The 20971-nt window shown below is 51.7% G+C and overlaps 1 protein-coding gene across 2 annotated transcripts in view; it reads left to right on the top strand.

Annotated features, from left to right (window-relative positions):
* SYNE3 (spectrin repeat containing nuclear envelope family member 3) overlaps window positions 1-20971 on the top strand; it is a 90121-nt gene that overhangs the window by 39925 nt on the left and 29225 nt on the right. For both annotated transcript variants that reach the window (XM_031454269.2, XM_064486229.1), the window contains 4 exons: window positions 5786-5958; window positions 7206-7515; window positions 16101-16262; window positions 18898-19245. In XM_031454269.2, coding sequence (XP_031310129.1) covers window positions 5786-5958; window positions 7206-7515; window positions 16101-16262; window positions 18898-19245 — 993 coding nt within the window. The remainder of the gene's footprint in view (window positions 1-5785; window positions 5959-7205; window positions 7516-16100; window positions 16263-18897; window positions 19246-20971) is intronic.

Below are 20971 nucleotides of genomic sequence, written 5' to 3'. Positions count from 1 at the left end.
TCCCTTTTAGAATGATGATGCTGATAATTTCAGGATGCTGACTTGAGGTGGGTGGGGCTCCCAGCGAGTGCTCCGTTAGGGGTGGCTTTGTTGCTGATGGGTATTAGTGGAGAGAAAGGCCTTTGAACCCAAGGCTAAGTCCAGAGCGTCACCATCCATCCCCATGGGGCAGCAGAGCACGTGAAACACACCCTATGCCTGGGTTCACAGCATAACAGGGACAGGTAGGCACATAATCCAGGCAGCCACATGAGTATGGATGAGACACATCCCTAACATGGGTCTCAGGATGTTACTCTCCTCCTCTAAAACCTTCCATCACTACCTATTGCCCACCAGAGAAAACTCAGCTTCATCTGACATCAAAAGTCCCCCACTACCTACGCGACCCTGTTCTCCAGCCTTGGCTTCCCCACCATCCCACCTCCTGACACACATCCTCTGCTGCCGACAGGAAACCTCCTAGATTTCCTAACACTGAGCCTTTGTGCTCACCGTTGCCTCTACTTGGAACACCCTTGCCCTTTCGTTTGGGTCTGGGTGTGCATGTGAAATGACACGCCCCCTCATCCACGTGTCTTTCTGTAGCCCCTCCCCGCAGCCCCAGACCCAGCTCCTGCTCTTCTCTGTCCTGGAACTCACAGCCCTGCACGGCATTCCCTGTCTTAGAGTGCTAATCCCTTTGGACACTGTGTTATTTGCTGGCAGATCATTACCCCCTGGCTGTGAGTCTGGCTTAGGGCAAGGCAAGAGTGGTCTTTAGAAGAGCCGTTGGAGCCCAGGTAGAGGGAGCCGTGCCCTGGGTGCCCCACCACCGTGCTCTCCCACGGGACTCAGACACACTCACACACTCATCTTCTGCGTGCTTTGACATTGCCAATCCAAGTTCGCAATAAGAAAGAAAACATGTCACCCCTGCCGTCTGGTGAAAGGGGACAGCTAGTGCCTTTAGCACCTGCCGGACCACGGGCCCTCCCCCTGGGGTCTGGGGTCTCCCGCACTATCCCTCCACCTGCTCAGTGATGCACATCCCAAATGCCTGGTTCCTGGAGTGACCAGGATGTGAATTTTGATCCGGCTTTGAAGCTTAGTAGCTGTGGGTCCGCAAGCGAGTCCCATGCCCTCCTGCCACATTTTCCTAGCTGTGAAGTTCAGGAAGAACTGCCTGGCCCATCGTGTGCCGAGGGGCTGTGGGAGGCTCTCGGTCTCTCCTGGAGGTGGAAGCCTTCTGTGGAGAGAAACTGGAGAGAGTGAAGCAGGGTACACAGAGGCGGAGAGCTGGGGGTCTGGGGCCAGCAGGCCTGGGTTCAAACCCTCGCTGTAGCCGTGGCATCTGGTGAGTTTCCAATGTGCCCTGAGCTTCAGCTTTGTTCCCGGGGCAAGTGCTAGTTACCGCCTTGCAGGAGGGAGTGAGGACTGAGGCCAGTCACTGACCTACTGCACGCTTGGCCAAGTGCCGGGCGTGCTGGCAGAGCCGGCTCAGCGGAGAGGATTGTTTCTGGGGGTTTCCCTGCAGGGTCACCTGCCTGCCAGCTGTCCCAGTCCACACCCTGGGCCTCCAGGAGCTGGTCTCCCAAGTCCGTGCATCTTGTCTCTTGGCCCTCTGCTTCCCAGCCTCCTCGGTCCTGCACTTGAGGCCTCAGCCAGGCTGCTTTCTAACTGACTTCTGGGCCTTTCTGTGGGTCAGGGCATGCTGCATTCCTTAGGACTTGGCTTCCGAAGCCCTATGCACCATCCCTAAATACGCCATGTTTTTCCACCTTTGCTGGAGCTGCCACCTCAAATACCTGCACATTGAGGCTCGGTGCCAGCGCCACCTACTCATGAAGGCTTCTTGGACTGCCCGCAGCTCTCCCTGGAGCCCCAATTTTGCAGCCTCTTAGGGCTGTTTTACAGTCACCTGTGCTCTTGTCTGCAGGCCCCACCACAACCTACAAGCATTGGGCCATGTTTGTTCATCTTGGATTCCAGTACCCAGCACAGTACTCAGAATAGTACCCAGCACAGTACCTAGGATAGTACTCAGCCAGGACCCAACCAAGTACCCAACATAGTACTCAGCATATACCCAGCACAGTACTTAGCATAGTACTCAGCCCCATACCCAACTCAGTATCCAGATAGTACTCAACATAGTACTCATTACAGTAGCTAGCATTGTACTCAGCACAGTGCCCAACCCAGTACCCAGGACAGCACTCAGCACAGCACTTGGCACAATCAGGACAGTGCCCACCTGGACTTGGCTGCATTGAGGGACGGCCCTGCCTCACCCCATTTCTCCAGCTTTCCTGACCTGCTTCTCCTCCCCACTGAGGTCTTCCCTCCATCCAACTCCCCTGACGGTTGCCCTCACTGACTCCTTTGAATCAGAATCACTTTGTGGCTGCAGTTCAAGGACCCCTTCCTAGCTGGCTGGTGTCCCTTGCCAAGCACTTCTGGGCTGCGTCCTTGGTGGGGATGAGCTATAAAAGCCAGAGGGTAATCATCAGGGGAGAGAAGGAGGGTGGAATCTGCTTCTCAAAAGTTGACTTTGCCAGCTCAGCCACGGCCTCCAGCCCCCTGGCCCCAGGCCCACAGCACACAGGCCACTGATTGATATTTTGGTTTGGGGGCAGATGTTTCTGCTTCAGGCCAGGCAGGGCTTGTGTTCTGCTGGCCTTTGGAACTGGCCAGCTCTTCTCTCTTTGGCAGGGAAGCCGCGGGCTCACTCCCCTGCAGAGGGTGCTGGGTCCCGGGGTCTCCTGTGGCCCGCTGTCTAGCCCGTGCCTCCCTGACCAGGAATCAGGAGGCGAAGGGTCCAGAGGCCTAGAGGAGGTCACTGGGCTTTGGGGAGGGGGCCCTTGCCCTCAAGTGGACTTTCCAGGCTTGGCTGGCTCCTGGTTGTGGCAGAGAGAGGCTGAATTTAGCTTTTTCCCCAAGCTGCTGCTCCCTTCATTTATGGGGTTGGATTCCATCTGAGCTTAAAACGGGCAGCAGCTATAGAGGAACTGTTCTGCAAAGTCAAGTTTCCAGTTTCTGTGGGGCCCCAGTGCCTCCGTTGGTAAAACTGGATCACTGTGGTGTGCTATTCATCTCACCCGCTTGGTAAGTGGGCACATGGTCTCCTCCACAGCCCTGGGTGTCGGAAACATCAGATCCTTAATCATTCTTATTATTTCTCATCAAATTAAACCTCACTGGGTGGCCACGCTCCGGGACCCCTGCTCCTGAGTGACATGGCATGTTCAGTGAGCAATCTTACTCAGTCGCAACATTCCAAGGTGGCCCTCAGCTCTTCAGACCCCACTAGTCACTATGGTGCCTTTGTCTCCACTTTGCTGCTCGCTGCTGAGCGGAACTGGGGGTCCCTGCTGGGTGCTGGCTTCCAGGACTTTGCTACATCCCGCTGCTTGACATGGTCCCTAAGCCCCCAGCAAAACCTCTTTCCCTCTCTTGGGGAATCTCCCCGCTCCTCACCCTACCTGCTCCCCGACCCCACTCAGGGCACACGGAGACAACCCACGGCAGGAGCTTGTTTAAGGTCCCTCCTTGGTAACACATGCAGGCAGGGAGGCCCCTCTGTCTCTCATCACCACCGTCACCATCCTTGTCACCATCATCACAATAACCATTCCCATACGCAGCAGCAAAAAGGGTTGGGACCGTTGCCTATTTGCACGTGTTGGGGGAGGGTCTACAGAACTGCCCGACACTTTCTAAAGTACACTAACATATCCAGGGCACGGACGCTCCACGCAGTGGGAAATCCGCTTGTGATTTACAGCTAGCCGTCTGTATATGCAGTTCCTCAGTATCTGTGATTCCACATCTGCAGATTCAACCAACCTTGGGCTGTAGAGTAAGTACTTCAGTATTTACTACTGAAAAAAATGCTTGTCTAAGTGGACTCATTCAGCTCAAACCTGTGTTGTTCAAGCATCAGCTGTGTGTATGAGAGTGTGTGTGTACAGTTCTAAAGTTAACCAGGGGGGGGGTAGGTAGAGCTCAGGGGTAGAGCATATGCTTAGCATGCACGAGGTCCTGGGTTCAATCCCCAGTAGCTCCACTAAATAAATAAATAAACCTAATTACCTCTCCACCCAAAAAATAAATTTAAAAAAATACAGACATTTTTAAAAAATTTAAAAAGTTGACCAAATAAAATACGTTCTTTTCAGTCTCACATAGAAACATGTACTGAAATTGACCACATTTACAAAGGCAGTCTTAGTCAGTCCCAAAGTATTATCACGCATACTACACCGTTCCTATTAATGAGATAAAATTAGAATTTCTCATAAAGTTAAAAAAAGGACACTAACGTATCTATGTTTTAATTAATAGTATTTTTTAAATTAGCATTATAACCCTATGAGGTAGAGAAAGCTAGGATTGTTAGCACTATCTCAGGGTGAGAAAGGGAGGCCCAGAGTGACTGAGTGACCTGCCTGGGGTCACACAGCTATCAATGGGGGAGCATTGGACATGGAGGGAGCCCCTCCCCCACCCCACCCTCAGAGAAGGGTCAGACGGGTCAGCAGGCTAGGACACCAGTCTGAGAAAACTGACTGCCAGCCTCAGGGAGACAGGCTGGGGGACAGCTGGAGCTTTAAGCAGATGCTGTCAGTAAATACAGATCAGAAGGTGAGTAACAGATAGTAGCAACAGTGAGCAGTTGTGCCCCGGTGGAGAACGCAGTGTGGGCCAGGCACGTACTAATGGCTTTTCCTGTATCAGGCAGTGTTTCTATAACCCTGGGTGCGTAACCATTATCTTCCTCCATTTCATAGGCCTGGAGAATCTAAGCACCATAACAAAGGTTCCACAGGTAGTGGGGAGGAGCCCTGGAATTGGAGTCCAGTCGTATTTTCACTGCAGAGACCAAGATTTAAAGAATTGGAATAATAACAATTGTGACAACAGCTGAAGTTATCAGTGTGTTCTATTTGCTAGACGTTGTGTATCAGCCTTGGTCCTCCAAGAAGCCAAGGCCTAGATGAGATTAAATGGGCAAGATGTTTAATAGGGAAACCTCTATGAGAGAAAATGAGTTGGGAACCCAGAGAGGCAGGGAGGGACTAGGTTTGTCCGATGTAGGTCTGACCCTGAGTCCAGGAAAGTGGGGAGCATCTTGGACTGCAGTGCAGTTCTAACGGAGTTTGGCCAGGCGGTGGGGCATCCTGAGCCAGTCCCCCATCAGAAGAGTCCCATGTCCCCTAGGAACGGGCCTGCCTTCGTGTTCCTGCTTGGTCACTGGTGGGAACAGCTGAAGGAGCCAAGCCTCGGTGCAAATGGTAAACTCAGAGGTATTTCTGGAACCTCAGCTGGGGCCCTGGCCAGGCCTGCTCCCCGCAGTAGACCTGAGCAGCAGATTCTCAAGGCCCCGCACACAGGGGCACATACTTCACGTGCATTTTCTCAGTTAATTCTGGGGGAAAAAAAAACAAACCTGAGAGCTAGGTACTACTGACAGCCCCACTTTACAGACGAGAAAACCAAGTCCAGGGAGATAATGAAGATGACTTGCCTGGGTTCACACGGCTGGAGAAAGGAGGGGGCTCACGTCATCTGACAGCTCCGGGCGCTTCTGTGCTAATTAATCTCCACCACCGCTTGCTTCCACCCCAGAGCCCTGAGCCGGCCGCCCGCGGTCACAGGAGAAGGGTGCAGGGGCTGCCATTTGAACCCCAGCCCCTCTGGTCTCAAAGTCCTGCCTCTCTCTGCATCATGCCCCTGTCTTCCCAAGGCTCTGCCTGTTTGCATGCTGTCTAACGCCTGGGAACTGGCTTTGTGTCCATGGCAGAAAATATGCCAGCTGGAGCCGGAGGGCTGCGTGAAGGTGGACGTGGTGCTGCGGGCGGCCGAGGCCCTCCTGGCGACCTGCCGCGAGGACCAGAAGCCCGAGATCCTGGCCCAGCTGAGGGACATCAAGGCCCAGTGGGAGGAGACGGTCACCTACATGACCCACTGTCACAGGTAGGGTGGCCGGGGACCTTGGCAGGCCTTTGCAGCTGCTGCCGACCCTCCGTGCCCACTACCACATTGGCCTGGGACCACTGCCCAAGGGACATTTCTCCAGCCCTGGGATTGCTGGGAACACAGTGTCCTCTTGGGATGTCGGCCAGTCGTCCCTGCCTCTTTCTAATTATAATCAAGCTTAATGATGATGATAGAGCCCATCGCGTTTGGCCAACAGTTAATTCTTAGTAGACTTGCCCATGTGTGCATCCTCCAGCGGAATGGCCCCACGGCCCTGGGGTAAGAAGGACCGTTACTTTGCTAGCACCTTAGCCAGGATCCTCTGCTTGTACCAGGGAGCCAGGTGGCAGGGGGTTTGTGGGGTGGTGCTTGGACTGACCTGGCATTGCCTCTTGCTCTGCTGGTTACTTGCTGTGTGGCCTTGGGAAAGTTACTTGAGCTCCCTGAGCCTCAGGCACCTCATCTGGGCCATGGGTATAATCAAGTATTTCTTGAAGGCTGTTAGGAGGATGGAAGGCGATAGCGAATATCAAGTGCTCGGCATCCTGTGGATCCTCAGTGGACAGGAGCTGCCGGCATCTTCTCCATCTTTATAAAACCAGGATGTTGAGTGGACTGAGGGCACTTTGCACAGTGCTTTCTGCTTTTCAAGCTCTTTCTCTTGGAATTCCAAATAAAGTGGCTTGATGTTGGCTGGACAGATAGGGCCATCTCCATGTTACAGATGGGGAAACTGAAGTGGGGGTGGAGGCAGGGCAGCGCAGTGAGTCCATGATGCCCCTGGAGCCCACACGCGGGCCTGCCAGCCCCCTGTCTCCCCTGAGTGGGGACAGGCCCACCCAGCCTGCTGCACTTTGCAGACTGTGAGACACGCTCCCCGTGGCAGTCTTCTGGTGACTGCTAGCGGGCACCCACGTGGTAAGAACCGGGGTGACTTTGTGCTGAGTCCCAACACCATGGGCATTGTGCATCAATAGTGGGAGTTTTAGGATAGAATTTGGGGTCCTGGTAGCTCAGGGCATCAGCAGGCTGGTCTGGAACCTGAGTCCCCCAAGCCTTAGCCCCATGGATTCTGTTTACCGGACAGGAGGGTCTTGTCTAGGAGGACTGGGGTGGGGCCCAGAGAGGGTGTCCTTGTGCCCCCCTCCCTCAGCCCCTAGTTCCCGGGAGGGGACAGTGGCCTGGCTACCCTGCCCACGAGCCGGGGTGGGGAAATGCTCACAGCCCGTGTTGTCTGCCCTCAGCCGCATCGAGTGGGTGTGGCTGCACTGGAGTGAGTACCTGCTGGCCCGGGACGAGTTCTACCGCTGGTTCCAGAAGATGACGGTGGCCCTGGAGCCCCCAGCGGAGCTGCAGCTGGGCCTGAAGGAGAAGCAGTGGCAGCTGAGCCACGCGCAGGTGCTGCTGCACAACGTGGACAGCCAGGCTGTGCTCCTGGACCGGCTGCTGGAGGAGGCGGCCTCCTTGTTCAACAGGATCGGGGACCCCAGCGTGGACGAGGAGGCCCAGAAGAGGATGAAGGCCGAGTACAACGCAGTGAAGGCCAAAGCCCAGGTGGGTGAGGGCGATGGGCTGTCTCCACCCATCCGTCCGTTATCCTCTCCCATCCACCCATCCAGCCACTCATTTGCTCATTAATCATCTGTCCATCCATCTGCTCACCTTCTACTCTCCACCTGCCCAACACCCACTCTCCCACCACCACCCACCCACCTACCCACCCTCCTATCCATCTGTCTCCCCACTGAACTACCCAGTCTCCCGCTCACTATCCACCCACTCACCACCCCATCCACTTATCTACCCAACCATCCATCCATCCATCCACCCTCCTATCCGTCTCTTTACTCACTCAACCACCTCCCTCCCCACCCACCTAACCAAATCTCCTATTCGTCTGTACAGCCACTAAATCACCCGCCCATCCATCTATTCGTTCACCCCCATGTACTCATCCATCTCTCCACCACCTACTGCCCACCCACTGTGGACCCCCTTCACCTGCCTACGTACTCACTCACTACCCACTTGTCACCCATCGCCTCATTCACCCACCCATGTACTACAAAACTATCCCCCCACCCATCTGCCATCTACTCATCCACCCACCCTTCACCCTCCATCCCCCCACTGACACACTATCTACTACTGTCCACATGGCCAGTGTCGCTCACTCTTAATACACCTGTGGGGATTTAATATGTGTGCGTTGACTGACTGACTGATGGACTGTGAGGTTCACTTCCACCCGGCTCCCCTTGTCTCCTCTATCTCCATTCCTCCCTCCTGCCCTCCTTTGTTCCTTTCCTCCTTCTGCCCTTTGGTCCTTCTTTTTGCTTTTCTTCTCTGCTCTCTTCCACCCTTTGCCTAACCCCTCTGCCCAACCTTAGACCCCATCCCTCACCTCATTCTTGTCTGGATTCTTAAACAGTCTCTGAAGTTATTAGGCTTCTTTCTTTTTTTTAAGAAATTCTATTTGGTTCTTTATTATGTCCACCATTCTTTTTATCATTGTCCTTTTCCCCTTACATTTTGCGCTCCTCCCACGTAGAGCTTCTAACCATGATCATGCTAAGCATTCATGTTTCACAGTCATCAGATTGCCCCCGTAGCTCAAGTCCCAGGCCTGGTGGTGCTGTCTGTTGGGTCTCCTGACATGGTGGATGGTTTCCTTGGGGGCTTTGTAATGCTGAGCTGTGAGCGCACCCTAAGCAGGGCCTTAGCTGCAGAATCTATGGCTGGGCCTGGCCTTGAGTCCTTGTGTTTGCTTCAGCCAGGATGCCCTGGGAATTTACCTCCAGGGTTTTTATTTTCATGTCACTGAATTGGCTTGAGGGGTTCCTAAATCAAGTGGATTCTCTGCATTTGGACCCCAAGTCAAAATTATGCAAAAGCCTCCTGGCTCTGCACTCTGAACGGTATTTTCTTTTGCTTTTTAGCCAAAGCCCAGGCTGAAACACATAGGCGTCCTTCTCAGATTGTGCTGGGGCAAAGGTTTTTCTCTAGGTCACCCTTTGACAGAGGTTGGGGTGGGGCATCTTGAGGGTTCTGCCTTTTTGCAGTGATCTCTGCACCCTGGGCTGAGAGTCTTACTTCCTCCTCCGACCTGAGCATGAAACCCACGAAGGCATTAATCAGCCACGTGAGTTTGGCGGTCTGGTTTCTGCAGCGTCTGTGCATCTGGTCCACAGGATGCCCCGCACCTCGGGTGTGTGCGTGGGTCAGTCTTTAAACAATGCTTGTTACAGTTTCTCCAGCATTTCTGGCTGGCTGCGGTGGAAGGGGTGCAGACTATCTAGCCTCCAAGGTTGCTGGAGCTAGAAGTCTCCTGGGTCCTTCAGGTTAAGGGAAATGGCTCTGTAATAAGCAGAGATCTGAGAATCCATCGGCAGGAACAGGACACTGGCACCTGAATGCTTAGGAAGGGACCTGGGGTCCAGCCAGGCTCTTGCTTCCCAGCTGTGTGGCCTCGGGGCTGCTCGCCCTACTTTTAACCTCTACCTATAACCGGCTTGTGAGGACTGGATGAGTTGGCGGGTGAGTTCTCTGAAAACTGGCGAGCGTTTTCCCAACATAAGGGATGACTTCTGCTCTCGGTAGCAGGAGAAATAGCCACACCTGTGGCCTGACACTCAGCAGGTGCTGGAAGCCATTCATGGAATGAGTGAGGGTTCTGCCCCTGCAGCTTGGAGTCTCCCTGGGGCAGCCACGCAGGGGCCGGATGGACGGGTAAGGCGGGGTGCAGCTTGGCTTCCGCAGATGTAGCCAGGCCGCATCCCTCACCAACTCCAAGCGCCTAGAGCAATTAATAGTAATTCTCTCTCCGGCTCTGCTGGGCAGGCCCAGGCAGGGGAGGAGCCTGCCCCGTGGCCTCCTTGTTGTGACTTTACAGGAAACAGGTGCTTGTGTCAATCAGCAGAGAGTGCCTCATGCAGGAAATGGAAAGTGTGTGTGTGTGTCTGTGTCTGTGTGTGTGTGTATGTATGTGTGCATGTGCACCCCTGTGTTTACATGTGCATGCGTGTGTGTGGAAGGGGCGTGCCTGGGGCACCTGTGAGCACCACTTCTGGCCTGGAGGAGACATGATGACCTCAGAGATCCTCATTGTCACTCCAGGGCACCCTCCCCTCATTGGATCCAAAAAATCATAGAAATTACAACTCTTTCTCTTTCTTGCTTACTCTATTTAGTATGATAATTTCTAGGTCCTTCCATGTTGCTAAAAATGGCATTATTTTATTCTTTTTTATAGCTGAGTAGCATTCCATTGTGTTTATATACCACAACTTCTTTATCTGGTCATCTGTCAATGGACATGTAGGTTGTTTCCACATTTTGGCTATTGTAAATAGTGCTGATATGAACACTAGGGTGCAGGTGTCTTTTTGAATTAGAGTTCCCTCCGGATATATGCCCAGGAGTGGGATTGCTGGATCCTATAGTAAGTCTATTTTCAGTTTTTTAAGGAATCTCCATACTGTTCTCCACAGTGGCTGCACCAAACTGCATTCCCACCAGCAATGTAGGAGGGCTCCCTTTTCTCCACACTCTCTCCAGGACTGATTGATTGTGGACTTTTAAATGATGGCCGTTCTGACTGGTGTGAGGTGATACCTCATTGTTACTTTGATTTGCAGAAATGACAACTGTTATTGGTGACCACTATCTTTCCTAAGTCTCTTCATGTCTTTGACCTCCTTTGATCTTCCCAACCTTCTTATGTGGTAGATAGAGAAGGTGTGACTGGGTCCAATTTTTAGACTTAAAAATAAAATCTAAAGGTCGGGTACCACTGGGCCATCAGAAAGAACCAGAAGTTCTAGGCGACGCCCTACGTGGGCCCTGGCTTTGGTTGTGCCCTGGGTGCTGGGTGAGTCCCTGCACCTGTGCCCCTCAGGGGGAGCCGGGGCTGCCAGAGTTCTGTGGGTGAGGCTGAGAAAGCAGAGGCAGCAGCACACGGGAGGGTTCCAGCTCCCGGACGAAGGTGCATGTTGCTTCCAAGGGATTTCCGAGGCAGAGCCCAGGTGGCAGGGTATTGGGGCAGGAGAGTGGGGGCTTTGCCGTGTGAGGATGGGCTGAGGGGGAGGCTGCTGCCCTCAGAGTTGCCAGGTGAGCTGGTCTGTTCTGACCTCGATGTGGAAACGGGGTTGCAGGGTGACTTGCCCCTATGGGAGAAGTCAGTTCACTTTGGCCTTTTGAGCTGTTGGCTGAAGCTCACAGACGCTTGGTTTTCTCTTCCTGGCCACCAGAGTTTTCTGTTCTGACTCCCAGGAAGCCCTGTGAGCTCTTGGAAGTGGGTAGGCGGGGTAGGAAACATGGAGCTGTTTCTCGTCTCTCCCAGAGCTGGCTGTGCGAAACTGGAGGGTGGGGAGGGGCCAGGGCAGGCCCCCACAGCCCCTCTGAAGTTACATTCAAACTGCCGTGTGAATGTGCATTTTGTTGGGGAGAAGAGCTGTTGCTTCCATCGGATGGGACAGTGACAGAAACCTCTGAGCGGGGCAAACTTCTGCATCGCCCTTAGCCAGGGTCCTCGTTAGTAAAACAGGACCCAGCCTGCAGACGTGAGCCTCCCAGGCACACCCCATTCTGGGCCCTCCAGCCCCAAACAAAACAAAAACAGCCTGGCTCCCTCCCATGCAGGTGGGGGCCGCTGCCTGTCCAGTAAGTAGCCCTTGACGATTCTTTGTGGCTCAGATACCTCCTGGTCTCCTGCTCTGTACACTTGATAAAAGCCTCACCTTGTGTTCAAAGCTCTCTTATCTCTCAAGGCAGATGAGAAAGTCGCCTTGAGGCAGGTGACTGAAATCCTCCTACCCCAGTGACAGCACAAGGCCCATGCAAGGATCACTAGAGGTCCAGGCCTATTCTCAGGGTGGGGCAGGCCCCTGGGATATTGCCTTAGTCTGCTTGTGTGGACATAACGTAATATCACACACTGGGTGGCTTAGAAAACAGGAATTTATTTCTCGCAATTCTGGAGGCTGGGAAGTCCGAACTTAAGGTGCCAGCAGATTTGATTCTCAGTGAAGGGCCTCTTCTTGGCTTGCAGATGGCAGTCGTCTTGCTGTGTCCTCACACGGTGGAGAGAGAGGGACAGCAGTCTCTCTGGGGTCTGTTCTCATAGGGGCACTAATCTCGTGGCAAGGGCCCCACCCTCGTGATTTCATGTAACCCCAATCACCTCCCAAAGGCCCCACCTCCAAATACCATCACATTGAGGGTTAGAGCTTCAGGACAGGAATCTGGGGAGGCTGCATCTCAGTCCAAAGAAGACATTGTATGTATTAATACCTCAACCGTCACCAAGGGGAGCCCATTTCATCATTTCTCCTGCTACCATTTTTACGTCTAAAAATCTGTTTCTGACATCCAGTGTGTTAATTAGCAAGGCCTCTGGTGTTGATGGAGACAAGAAGACAGAAGCACAGTGGAGGCCACCTCTGGACGGTGGCGTTGAGACCACCCCCTGGAGGGAGACTCTTTACCAGGACAAGTGACCAGGACCTGGGTGAGCAATGGCACACTGTCAACTGAAAGCAATTGAAAGTCAAGAACAGACAGGCAGGCTGGTGGCCAGTAGGAGGGGTCAGATTGCTTAATTTCTCTGTTGTTTTTCATCTAATGGTTTTGTTTTCTGAAGGGCCAGGCAAAGAGGAGCAGCCTCCTCCCCGCTGCTTCCCTCGCGGCTGTGTTTGTCAGGCATCTCGGCCAGAGATCAGAGCCCTTCCTGCAGCCCCTTTGTGGAGGCAGAAATCCACGCCGCCCTTGTTCACTGGTTGGGTTTTGACATTCCTGACAACTCTGCCCGCACAGATGGTTTAATTGTTTGGCAGAACGAGAGGAGGTGGAGCCCTGTCCCGTTTGTCACCCACATTCCTCCGACGGGCCGGCCCAGCGGCGGCTGAATGGTGCTCTGTGATCTCCGCCTGGCACAGAGCGCGTCTGGATGCCTGCCCTGCTCTGCTGTGGGCCTCTCCGAGCGCCTGCTCACTATCACGGAGGCTTTTATTTACTCTGGATTTCCCCGAGTGCGGACACCTCAGCCTTCACACACATGGAGCCGCCGGCCAGCACTTCCGTTGGAGAGTTTGCTTCGCTACATGTATCACCGTCAATGTCAGCCCCCGGCCCAGCAGTTATTCGCTGCTTATTATTCCAGACTTACTTTGCTTCATCAGTGAGCCTGCCCTGTGGATGGAGAAAGCTCGGGTGCAGATAACCCCGTGGGGAGGAGGATCCCACAAGGAAACATGAGCGAGATGGTCACTGTGTCTCCTTGTCCACTTTCTGAATTCAAGCATCCTCGCGTTTCCCATCTGCCGTGCGCGGCTGTTGGAGCTCCGAGCCTCACTCCCCTACGTGAGAGGATTCTCAGCTCTTCACTGAAGGACTTGGTCCTGTGCCTTGGTTTTCCTGTCTCTGAAATAGGGATATTTTCTCCTACTTGCAACGTGGTTGCAAAGGTTTAAATGAATTATTTGAGTGTTTCTAGATTTGGTGGGAAGCTTCTCCACAGGAGGGGAAGGCACATAGAAATAGACAGGGAGGTTTTTCAGATCCACGTGTCCATCTACCCCTCCCAGCTGAGAACTGTTGGCTTTGCTTCGTAGAAGGTCAGGGCTCTCCTGGGCGTGGCCTGGGTCCACGGCTGAGAGCTGAGGTCAGCAAACTATAGCCCATGGGCTAAATCCGGCCCAGCTCCTGACTTTTTAATGACCCATGAACCAAAAGTAGTTTTTACATTTTTTCAATGATTAGGGGAAAAATTAAAAAGAGAATATTTCATGACATGTGAAATTCAAATGTCAGTGTCCATGATTCATTTTACTGGAATATAACTGTGCTTTTTGTGGGGTCAGGTTGAGGGGAGTTGGTAATTAGGTCTGCTTATTTATTTATTTAAATGCAGGTACTGGGGGTTGAACCCAGGGCCTCACGCATGCTAAGCACGCGCTTTCCCGCTGAGCTATACTCTGCCTCTCTCCCACCACTACGCCTGCTCTTTACGTGTTTGCCTGTGGCCGCTTATGTGCTGTAAGGGGAGCAGCACAGCAGTGGTTGAGAAGTTGCAGCAGAAGCCACGTGGTGGGCAAAACCCAGAGCATCTACTCTCTGTCAGAAACAGCCTGCCACTCCCTGGACCCGAGCGGTGATTTTGGCATCTGAAACTTGCTGCTTCAGTCTTGTCTGTATGAGCTCCCAGCATCCATCTGGACATTTGCAGAATGGGAGAGGTTTGTGGTTGTTGCGAAGATACTGAGATAATGCTTGTCAATTTCCAGCATGTAGTAGATGCTTATTAAGTGGAAGTCCCCTTGTTCCCCTTTCTTGACTCTCCTTGGAAAGAAATCTCCACTGGTCGTCACGCAGACACTTCCGGCCACTCAGGAAGCATTCACTCTCAGACCCTGCTCTGAGCAGGACCAGGAAGCTGAAATCAACCCCCTTGTTGGTAGGGAGCGCTTGGCCCCCTGGAGGGTGACGATGCCATAGATGATGCTGGTGGGGGAGCCGCAGCCTGGGGCAGTAGGCACCACTTCAGAGGAGATGAGGCCTGGAAGGTAGCAGTGCCAAGTGGGCACCTGCTCACTTGGTTTGTGGTGACAAGCGCACAGGGGACAGCAAATGACAGTAAACAGTGACAGCGTTATCAAGCACTAGTTGCCCGGTGCTGTTCTGGGCTGTGCAAGCTCCAATCCATTTAATCCCGCTGCACCCCAATGAGGCAGGTCTTGTTATCAACCACACCACACAGATGGGAGAGTTGGGTACAGATAAAGGTTCATTGCATGTTCGAGGGGTCCAGAGTTCAAGTCCCAGATACAGGGCTCCCAAGCCCAGGGTCTTGATTGCTGGTCCATAGAGCCGCATCAAGGGGTCCTGTCCTTGACCACCAGGCTGCCATGCTTGGACCTGGCCTGAGAGCACTGGGGAGACATGGAGGGGTTTAAAGAGATGGTGCTGTGATTGGGGGCTGTTTTGAAAATCAGAATCTCTAAAATTAGACTAGGCCATCATTAGCCAGAGTGCATTCCACGTAATACTCATTCTTCAGAATGCTAATAGGTATCACACATGTCCACAAAAAGGCTGCTATGGTCAAATAAGTTTTGGAAACCCTTGGGTCAAATAAACAGGTTTCTTTACTGCAGAACTTTATAGAGCCTCTAATTAACTAACAGACACCGGGAATCTCCAAGATAATACCATGGCTAGTATGCAATATTCCTCCACTGTATTAGACGATAAACTTTTTTTAAAAAAAGGAAAAAAAAAAGAAAACCAGAATCTCTAGGAACACAGTAGGTCTTGTAGCCTGGAGACTGTTACTTCCCCTAACATCAGCCGTCCTCAGGGCACCATCTTACGCTGTGTGGTTAGAACGTGGGTGATACTGTCTGAAAATAGAGACGATTCCAAACCATGCAGGCAGCGTCACCGCACTCATGAGGAGGTGGGGCAGCCTGCTGGTTACCCGCGTACCCTGCAGACACAGTGGTAACGGAGCAGGGATGCGGCTGCCCAGCCTTGCCTCCAGGATTGGAACCTTGGTGCTTTCACCACCAGGGGACCTTGGGCAAGTCACTTCAGCTCCCTGTGCTTTGGTTCCACCATCTGTCAAGTTAGGTTAACAGTGGTGCCATCTGATGGGGTGACCAGGAGCGTCCAACGAGATGGTAATGTACACAGAATTGTTTGAGCAGTGCCGGCACCTTGGTCAGTGCTCAAATAATAGTGTTATGTAGTTGTTACCACGCCCTCCTCTTGAGTGCCATTCCTACAACACGGCAGAAAAAAAAAAAAGCCTGCTATATGATTGAGAGGCCCAGTGCTGACATGCTTTGGTCTCCGAAGCCAAGAGTCTCTTGGCTAATTTGCTAATAAGGTAGAGAGAAGCATCTGGGATCTTTGTCTCCAGCGAAAGGGCTGAGGGTTGGTTGCACAGCATCCTCTACATGTGTGAGCATGTGAGCGGGTGCGCGGGCGGGTGCGCGGGCGTGTGCGGGGGTGCGGGGGCACGCACACCCACTCACGCGTGCACACATACACACACACATACACACACACGTCAGGCCTCAAAGGCCAGGGGCAGCTGGGGTTGGGACCCTCATGGCCTGCGACTCTCCTCCCTCCCACAGAACCGAGTGGACCTGCTGGGGCGGGTGACCCAGGAGCATGAGCGTTTCCAGGCGAGCGTGGACGAGTTCCAGCTGTGGCTGAAGGCAGTGGTGGAGAGGGTGAACAGCTGCATGGGGCGCAACTGCCAGCTGACCACCAAGCACCGGCTCTCGGCGCTGCAGGTAACCCCCCCACCTCCACGCATCAGCAGGCCTCCGCCGGAGGGGTCTACCGAGGGCGTGCTCACGCTCAATGTGCTCACACGTTGGAGTTGATTTAATAGGATGGGGCAGCAGGGTGGGCACAAGAAACACAAACATCCCTGCACATAGACGCCACACGAGGAGATGCATGGATCTGGTGCAGAAGGTTTGGGGCCCCGGCTGCTCTATGGAAAGCTCTGAGCCAGCAGGGCATTGGGAAACCCAAGGCCACAGCAGCGTGGTCTAGACCCAGGGGTCATTTGAGAATGGGAGACATGTGGCCGTATCTGGAGACATTTTTGGTTGTCACAACTGGGGTTGGGCGTGGTACTGGTGTGTAATGGATGGAGGCCAGAGATACTGCTCCACACCCTCCAACGCACAGGATGGCCCCTGACAGCAAAGCCTTGTCTGACCTCAGACGTCAGTATGAGAGAGTGAGGAATCCTGGTGCAGGCATCAGACCTGCACGAGGGAGAAGCTGGGTCCACTCTGACCTTCCTGACTTGCTGTGACCTTGAATGAGCTTCTGACCCCCTCTGTGAAGTGAGTAGGTAGGTTACCTTCGATAATTCAAGGACCACTTTATAATTTTTGCCACAGCTATACAGAACCAGTACAATTTATTTAATATTTGTATTTAAATTGATTCTCTAAAAAAAAAAAAAGATGAACTATCACAAAAAAAATCTTATATGGCTTGTCCAGCTTCCCCCCACGATCTGAAGGTAGAGTGTTACTCGAAACTGTTCATAAGCCGAGAAGGTGTAAAGCAAAGAAGCACGTACCTTTCCTTACAAAAGCGAAAATCCTCTCTGGATTTCTTTCAGTTAGTGCGAACACGTACTCGACGCAGGTCTTTTACAAAAGCGAAGTGGTTGGAAGTGAACTTTTGAAAAGCGGGGTTATCTATGTAAGAACGTTCACAGCAATCTTATTCATAACAGCCCTAAGCTGGAAACAGTTCAGATTTTTATCAGCAGAGTATTATATAAACATAGTGTAGGATAGAATGTACGTACAAAGGCATACCAGTCAATAAAAAGGAACGAAGTACCAATATACACGACAGCACAGAACAACCCAAAACCACTATGCTGCGTGAAAGAAGCCAGTTTCAGAAAATAACCTGGCTTATGATTTCAAATACATGATGTTCTAGAATCTTCTGGGACGTTAGAAATGCTCTGTATTTTGATAACAATGTGGACTACATGGGCATGCAGATTTCTCAGAACTCTTTGAACAGTAACACTTAAGATCTGTATATAGATTTTCATCAACTTACAGTGCGTCTGCCTCCTGCTAAACCCATCATAAGTTGAAAATACTGTAAGTCAAAAATGCATTTAATAATTGCTAACTTACCAAACATCATAGTTTAGCCCAGCCGAACTTAAACATGTTCAGAACACTTCCATTAGCTTACAGTCATGTAAGACAAAGGCTGTTTTATAATTAAGTGTTGAATATCTCGTGTAATTTATTGAATCCTGAAAGTGAAAAACAGAGAGGTTTACACTCACTGCAACTGCCCAGCATTACAAGAGCGTATCCTACCATGTATCACTAGCTCCGGAAAAACATCAAGATTCAAAATTCCAAGTACAGTTTCTGCTGAAGGCATATTGCTTCCACACTGCCATAAAGTCAAAAAAATCAGACATCGAACCATTGTAAATCAGGTACCTTCTATATTTTCTTCCATGTAAAGTGCATTTCAGTAAAAAAGTGGAACACATACACATTCTTATATATAAAATAGATAAACAACAAGGACCTACTGTACACACAGGAAACTATATTCAATTTCTTGTAATAACCTATAATGGAAAAGAATCTGAAAAAAATACATATGTATGTTTATATATAACTGAATCGTTTTGCTGTACACCTGAAACTGACATTGTAAATTAACTATATTTCAATAAAAAAGAATTTTAAGTAAATAAAAGTAAAAAATAAATTAAAAATAAAGTTAAAAAGTGAAAAACTATTTTGAAGGTGTTTTCAAGTAAAACAGAGTTAAATATGTTTTTAATTAAAGATTTTTTAATTTTAAAAAATAATAAAATTATAATTAAAATTATAATTAAATAAAAATAATAAAATTAGAATTAAATAAAAAGAATAAAATGAAGATTTTTTAAAAATTAAAAGCCGATGAACATTTATTTTAAAAGAAAATTTATATTGTGGTAAATTGAGTATCAATATTCATTCATAATTTGCTGATTACCATACAAATAGATATCATGAATTCAAATGGAGTCATTAGGTTCGGTTTGGCCCCATACTTTCGCCAGCTGAAAACAAGCCTGAGGCTGCCTCTGTCTTTGTTAAAAAGGAAGATTAACGAATGTCCAAGAATGCTAAAGAAGCTAAATGAGACTCTCCCCTTGACTTAATCAAATGGCTTGTAAAAGACTTGGGGAGGGAGCGACCTCCTTGGTGGCGTGAAGGCGGACGGCCTGCCCCTCGGAGAGGCACCTCTGGCTCTCACCCGGGAGTCCAGGGCTTAGTGCTTGGCGTGACGTTCCTGGGGGCCCTGGGAAATGTAGTGGGTGTTTTCTTCTGCCCCTCATGTTTTTTCCCGCCCCCTCACCCACTTTAGGACATCGCCAATGACTTTCCCAAGGGTAAGGAGTCTTTGAAGTGGCTGGAGGAGCAGGCCGTGGGGGTCATCCAGAACACCTCTCCTTTGGGTGCAGAGAAGATCACCGAGGAGCTGGAGGAGATGCGGAACGTTCTGGAGAAGCTGCGTGGGCTCTGGGAGGAGGAGGAGGGGCGGCTGCGGGGCCTCCTCAAGTCCAAGGGAGCCTGTGAGCGGCAGAGGAAGCAGCTGGAGGCCGAGCTGGCCGAGTTCAGGAAGGGCCTCCAGAGGCTGGAGGAGGAGGGCCTTGAGCCTGCAGCCGAGGCAGGGACCGAGGACGAGCTGGTGGCCCGCTGGAGACTCCACTCGGTAAGCAACTTTGGCGAAGCCACAGGCCAGACTTGGTGCTGTGTGTGCCTCAGGGCATCCCCCCTTGGACCTCCTCTGTGTCGTGGCAGAATCATCTAAGTCTCCAGTACACTCACTCTGGTTTTCCTGGATCTTTGGTAATCCAATTTCCCTGAGCATAGTAGACAAATTGAGTGTTTGTGCCCATTTTCCAGATGAGGAAACTGAGGTCTGGAAAGCTTTTTTTTTTTTTTCCTTTCCCCCAACATCCCCAGGATCACACGATGAGTAAGTAGGAGATGGATTGGTTCCAGATTTGGCATTCCCTTGCCTGATGGTAAGATGTCGTGGGGAGGGACTTCCTGAGCACAGGGCAGGGAGGGTTAGGTCAGAGGGAAGGCTCTTAGTGCAGAGATGCAGAGGAACAAACATAATGAAGGTTCTGAAGAGACCAAGCAGGTGCGTCCATCCTGGGGAGGGTGGGTGGGTTCCAACCCAGACACGTTGTCCAGTCAGATCCCCCTCCCCGTCCTCCACCTGGGGGCACTCTCACTGGAGGTTTGACTTGAGGACGGAGAGATTTTTCAAGTAAGGATTAACACCCTCCCCCACTCCTATCATTAGTTATTAACTCAGCGGATTAGCTCAATGTCAGTTCCATTAAAGGAAATACCTGAAAGAAAAGCCACCCAGATCCCGCCTCCACTCCACATTGTTCTGGTATTTTTTCCTCTTCCTTCTGACGTTTGCCATGTGCAGAGATATTTGTGTGAAGGTAGAAATAGAGAGCACACACCCTGTGGGCTCACTCAGCCTCGAAGGAGGCCGGGTTCCACTGCAACGATCAACTTCGCACAAAGGGGTTGTTTCCCCTTTGGGACTGTGTGTCCCGGCACGAGGTAGAGGTGTGCGGCAGGTGTTAAGGGCCGGGACTCTCAGATCGCACTGGCCGGGTCCACGTCCTGGCTCCTCTCCCTGCCAGCTGGCCGGCTTTGGGAGAATCACGTTTTAGTCTCAGTTACATGAGAAATGGACGTGGTCGTAGGAGGACTGACCTCACACATTCCTTATGAACATGTGAAAACAAAAAGTGCTTCGAGCAGCATCAGCGATTGATCGGAGAGTACTGGCTTTTAGGAGGAGTTCTGGGTGAGGGACAAGGTCAGAGGGTGCAAACTTGGGAAGGTAAGGCCTGGAAAGCCCTGCCAACACTCCCTGCCACGACAGACACCTGCCCGGGCCCAGTGATGTTTCAGGAAGGCTTTCCTGAGGCGGGAGGCTGACCGTGTCCCCGCAGGGGCTGTCTGTCCCACCCAATTCGGGGGTCAATTATGACCAAGCTGTGACTCACTGGGAATCAATGAAAGGGACTCTCAGACTTTATTGGAAGACTTTTGTTCTTAAACTAGCATTTATGTAGTAAGACGTGCTCCTGCTTTGTACTCAGTGTCTTGTCAAAACGGGGTGGTCCCATGCCCCAGGCCGTGCAGCTGCGAAGGGCTGGAAGTGTCCTGTGGGAGCCACTCCTGCGGCCACCTCCCTACCTACCCTGCCTCCTACCGAGCATGGGCCCAGGAAGAATTAAGGTCGAGATCAAACTCCGCACTTCCCAGGGCAGCAGGAAGGGCCACAGCCAAAGTGTCTGAAGTGCCAAGTGGAGCGGTTCGGACGTGCTGGGTGAAAACACCCTCTTGCCCTGCCCATCACAGTAACCGGATTCACCGAGCACTTTTAGATCATTGCTTCC

Source organism: Camelus dromedarius, chromosome 5 (assembly GCF_036321535.1).
Source record: "Camelus dromedarius isolate mCamDro1 chromosome 5, mCamDro1.pat, whole genome shotgun sequence".
NCBI classification, from domain to species: Eukaryota; Metazoa; Chordata; class Mammalia; order Artiodactyla; family Camelidae; genus Camelus; species Camelus dromedarius.
This window is presented reverse-complemented; position numbering and strand designations above follow the sequence as displayed.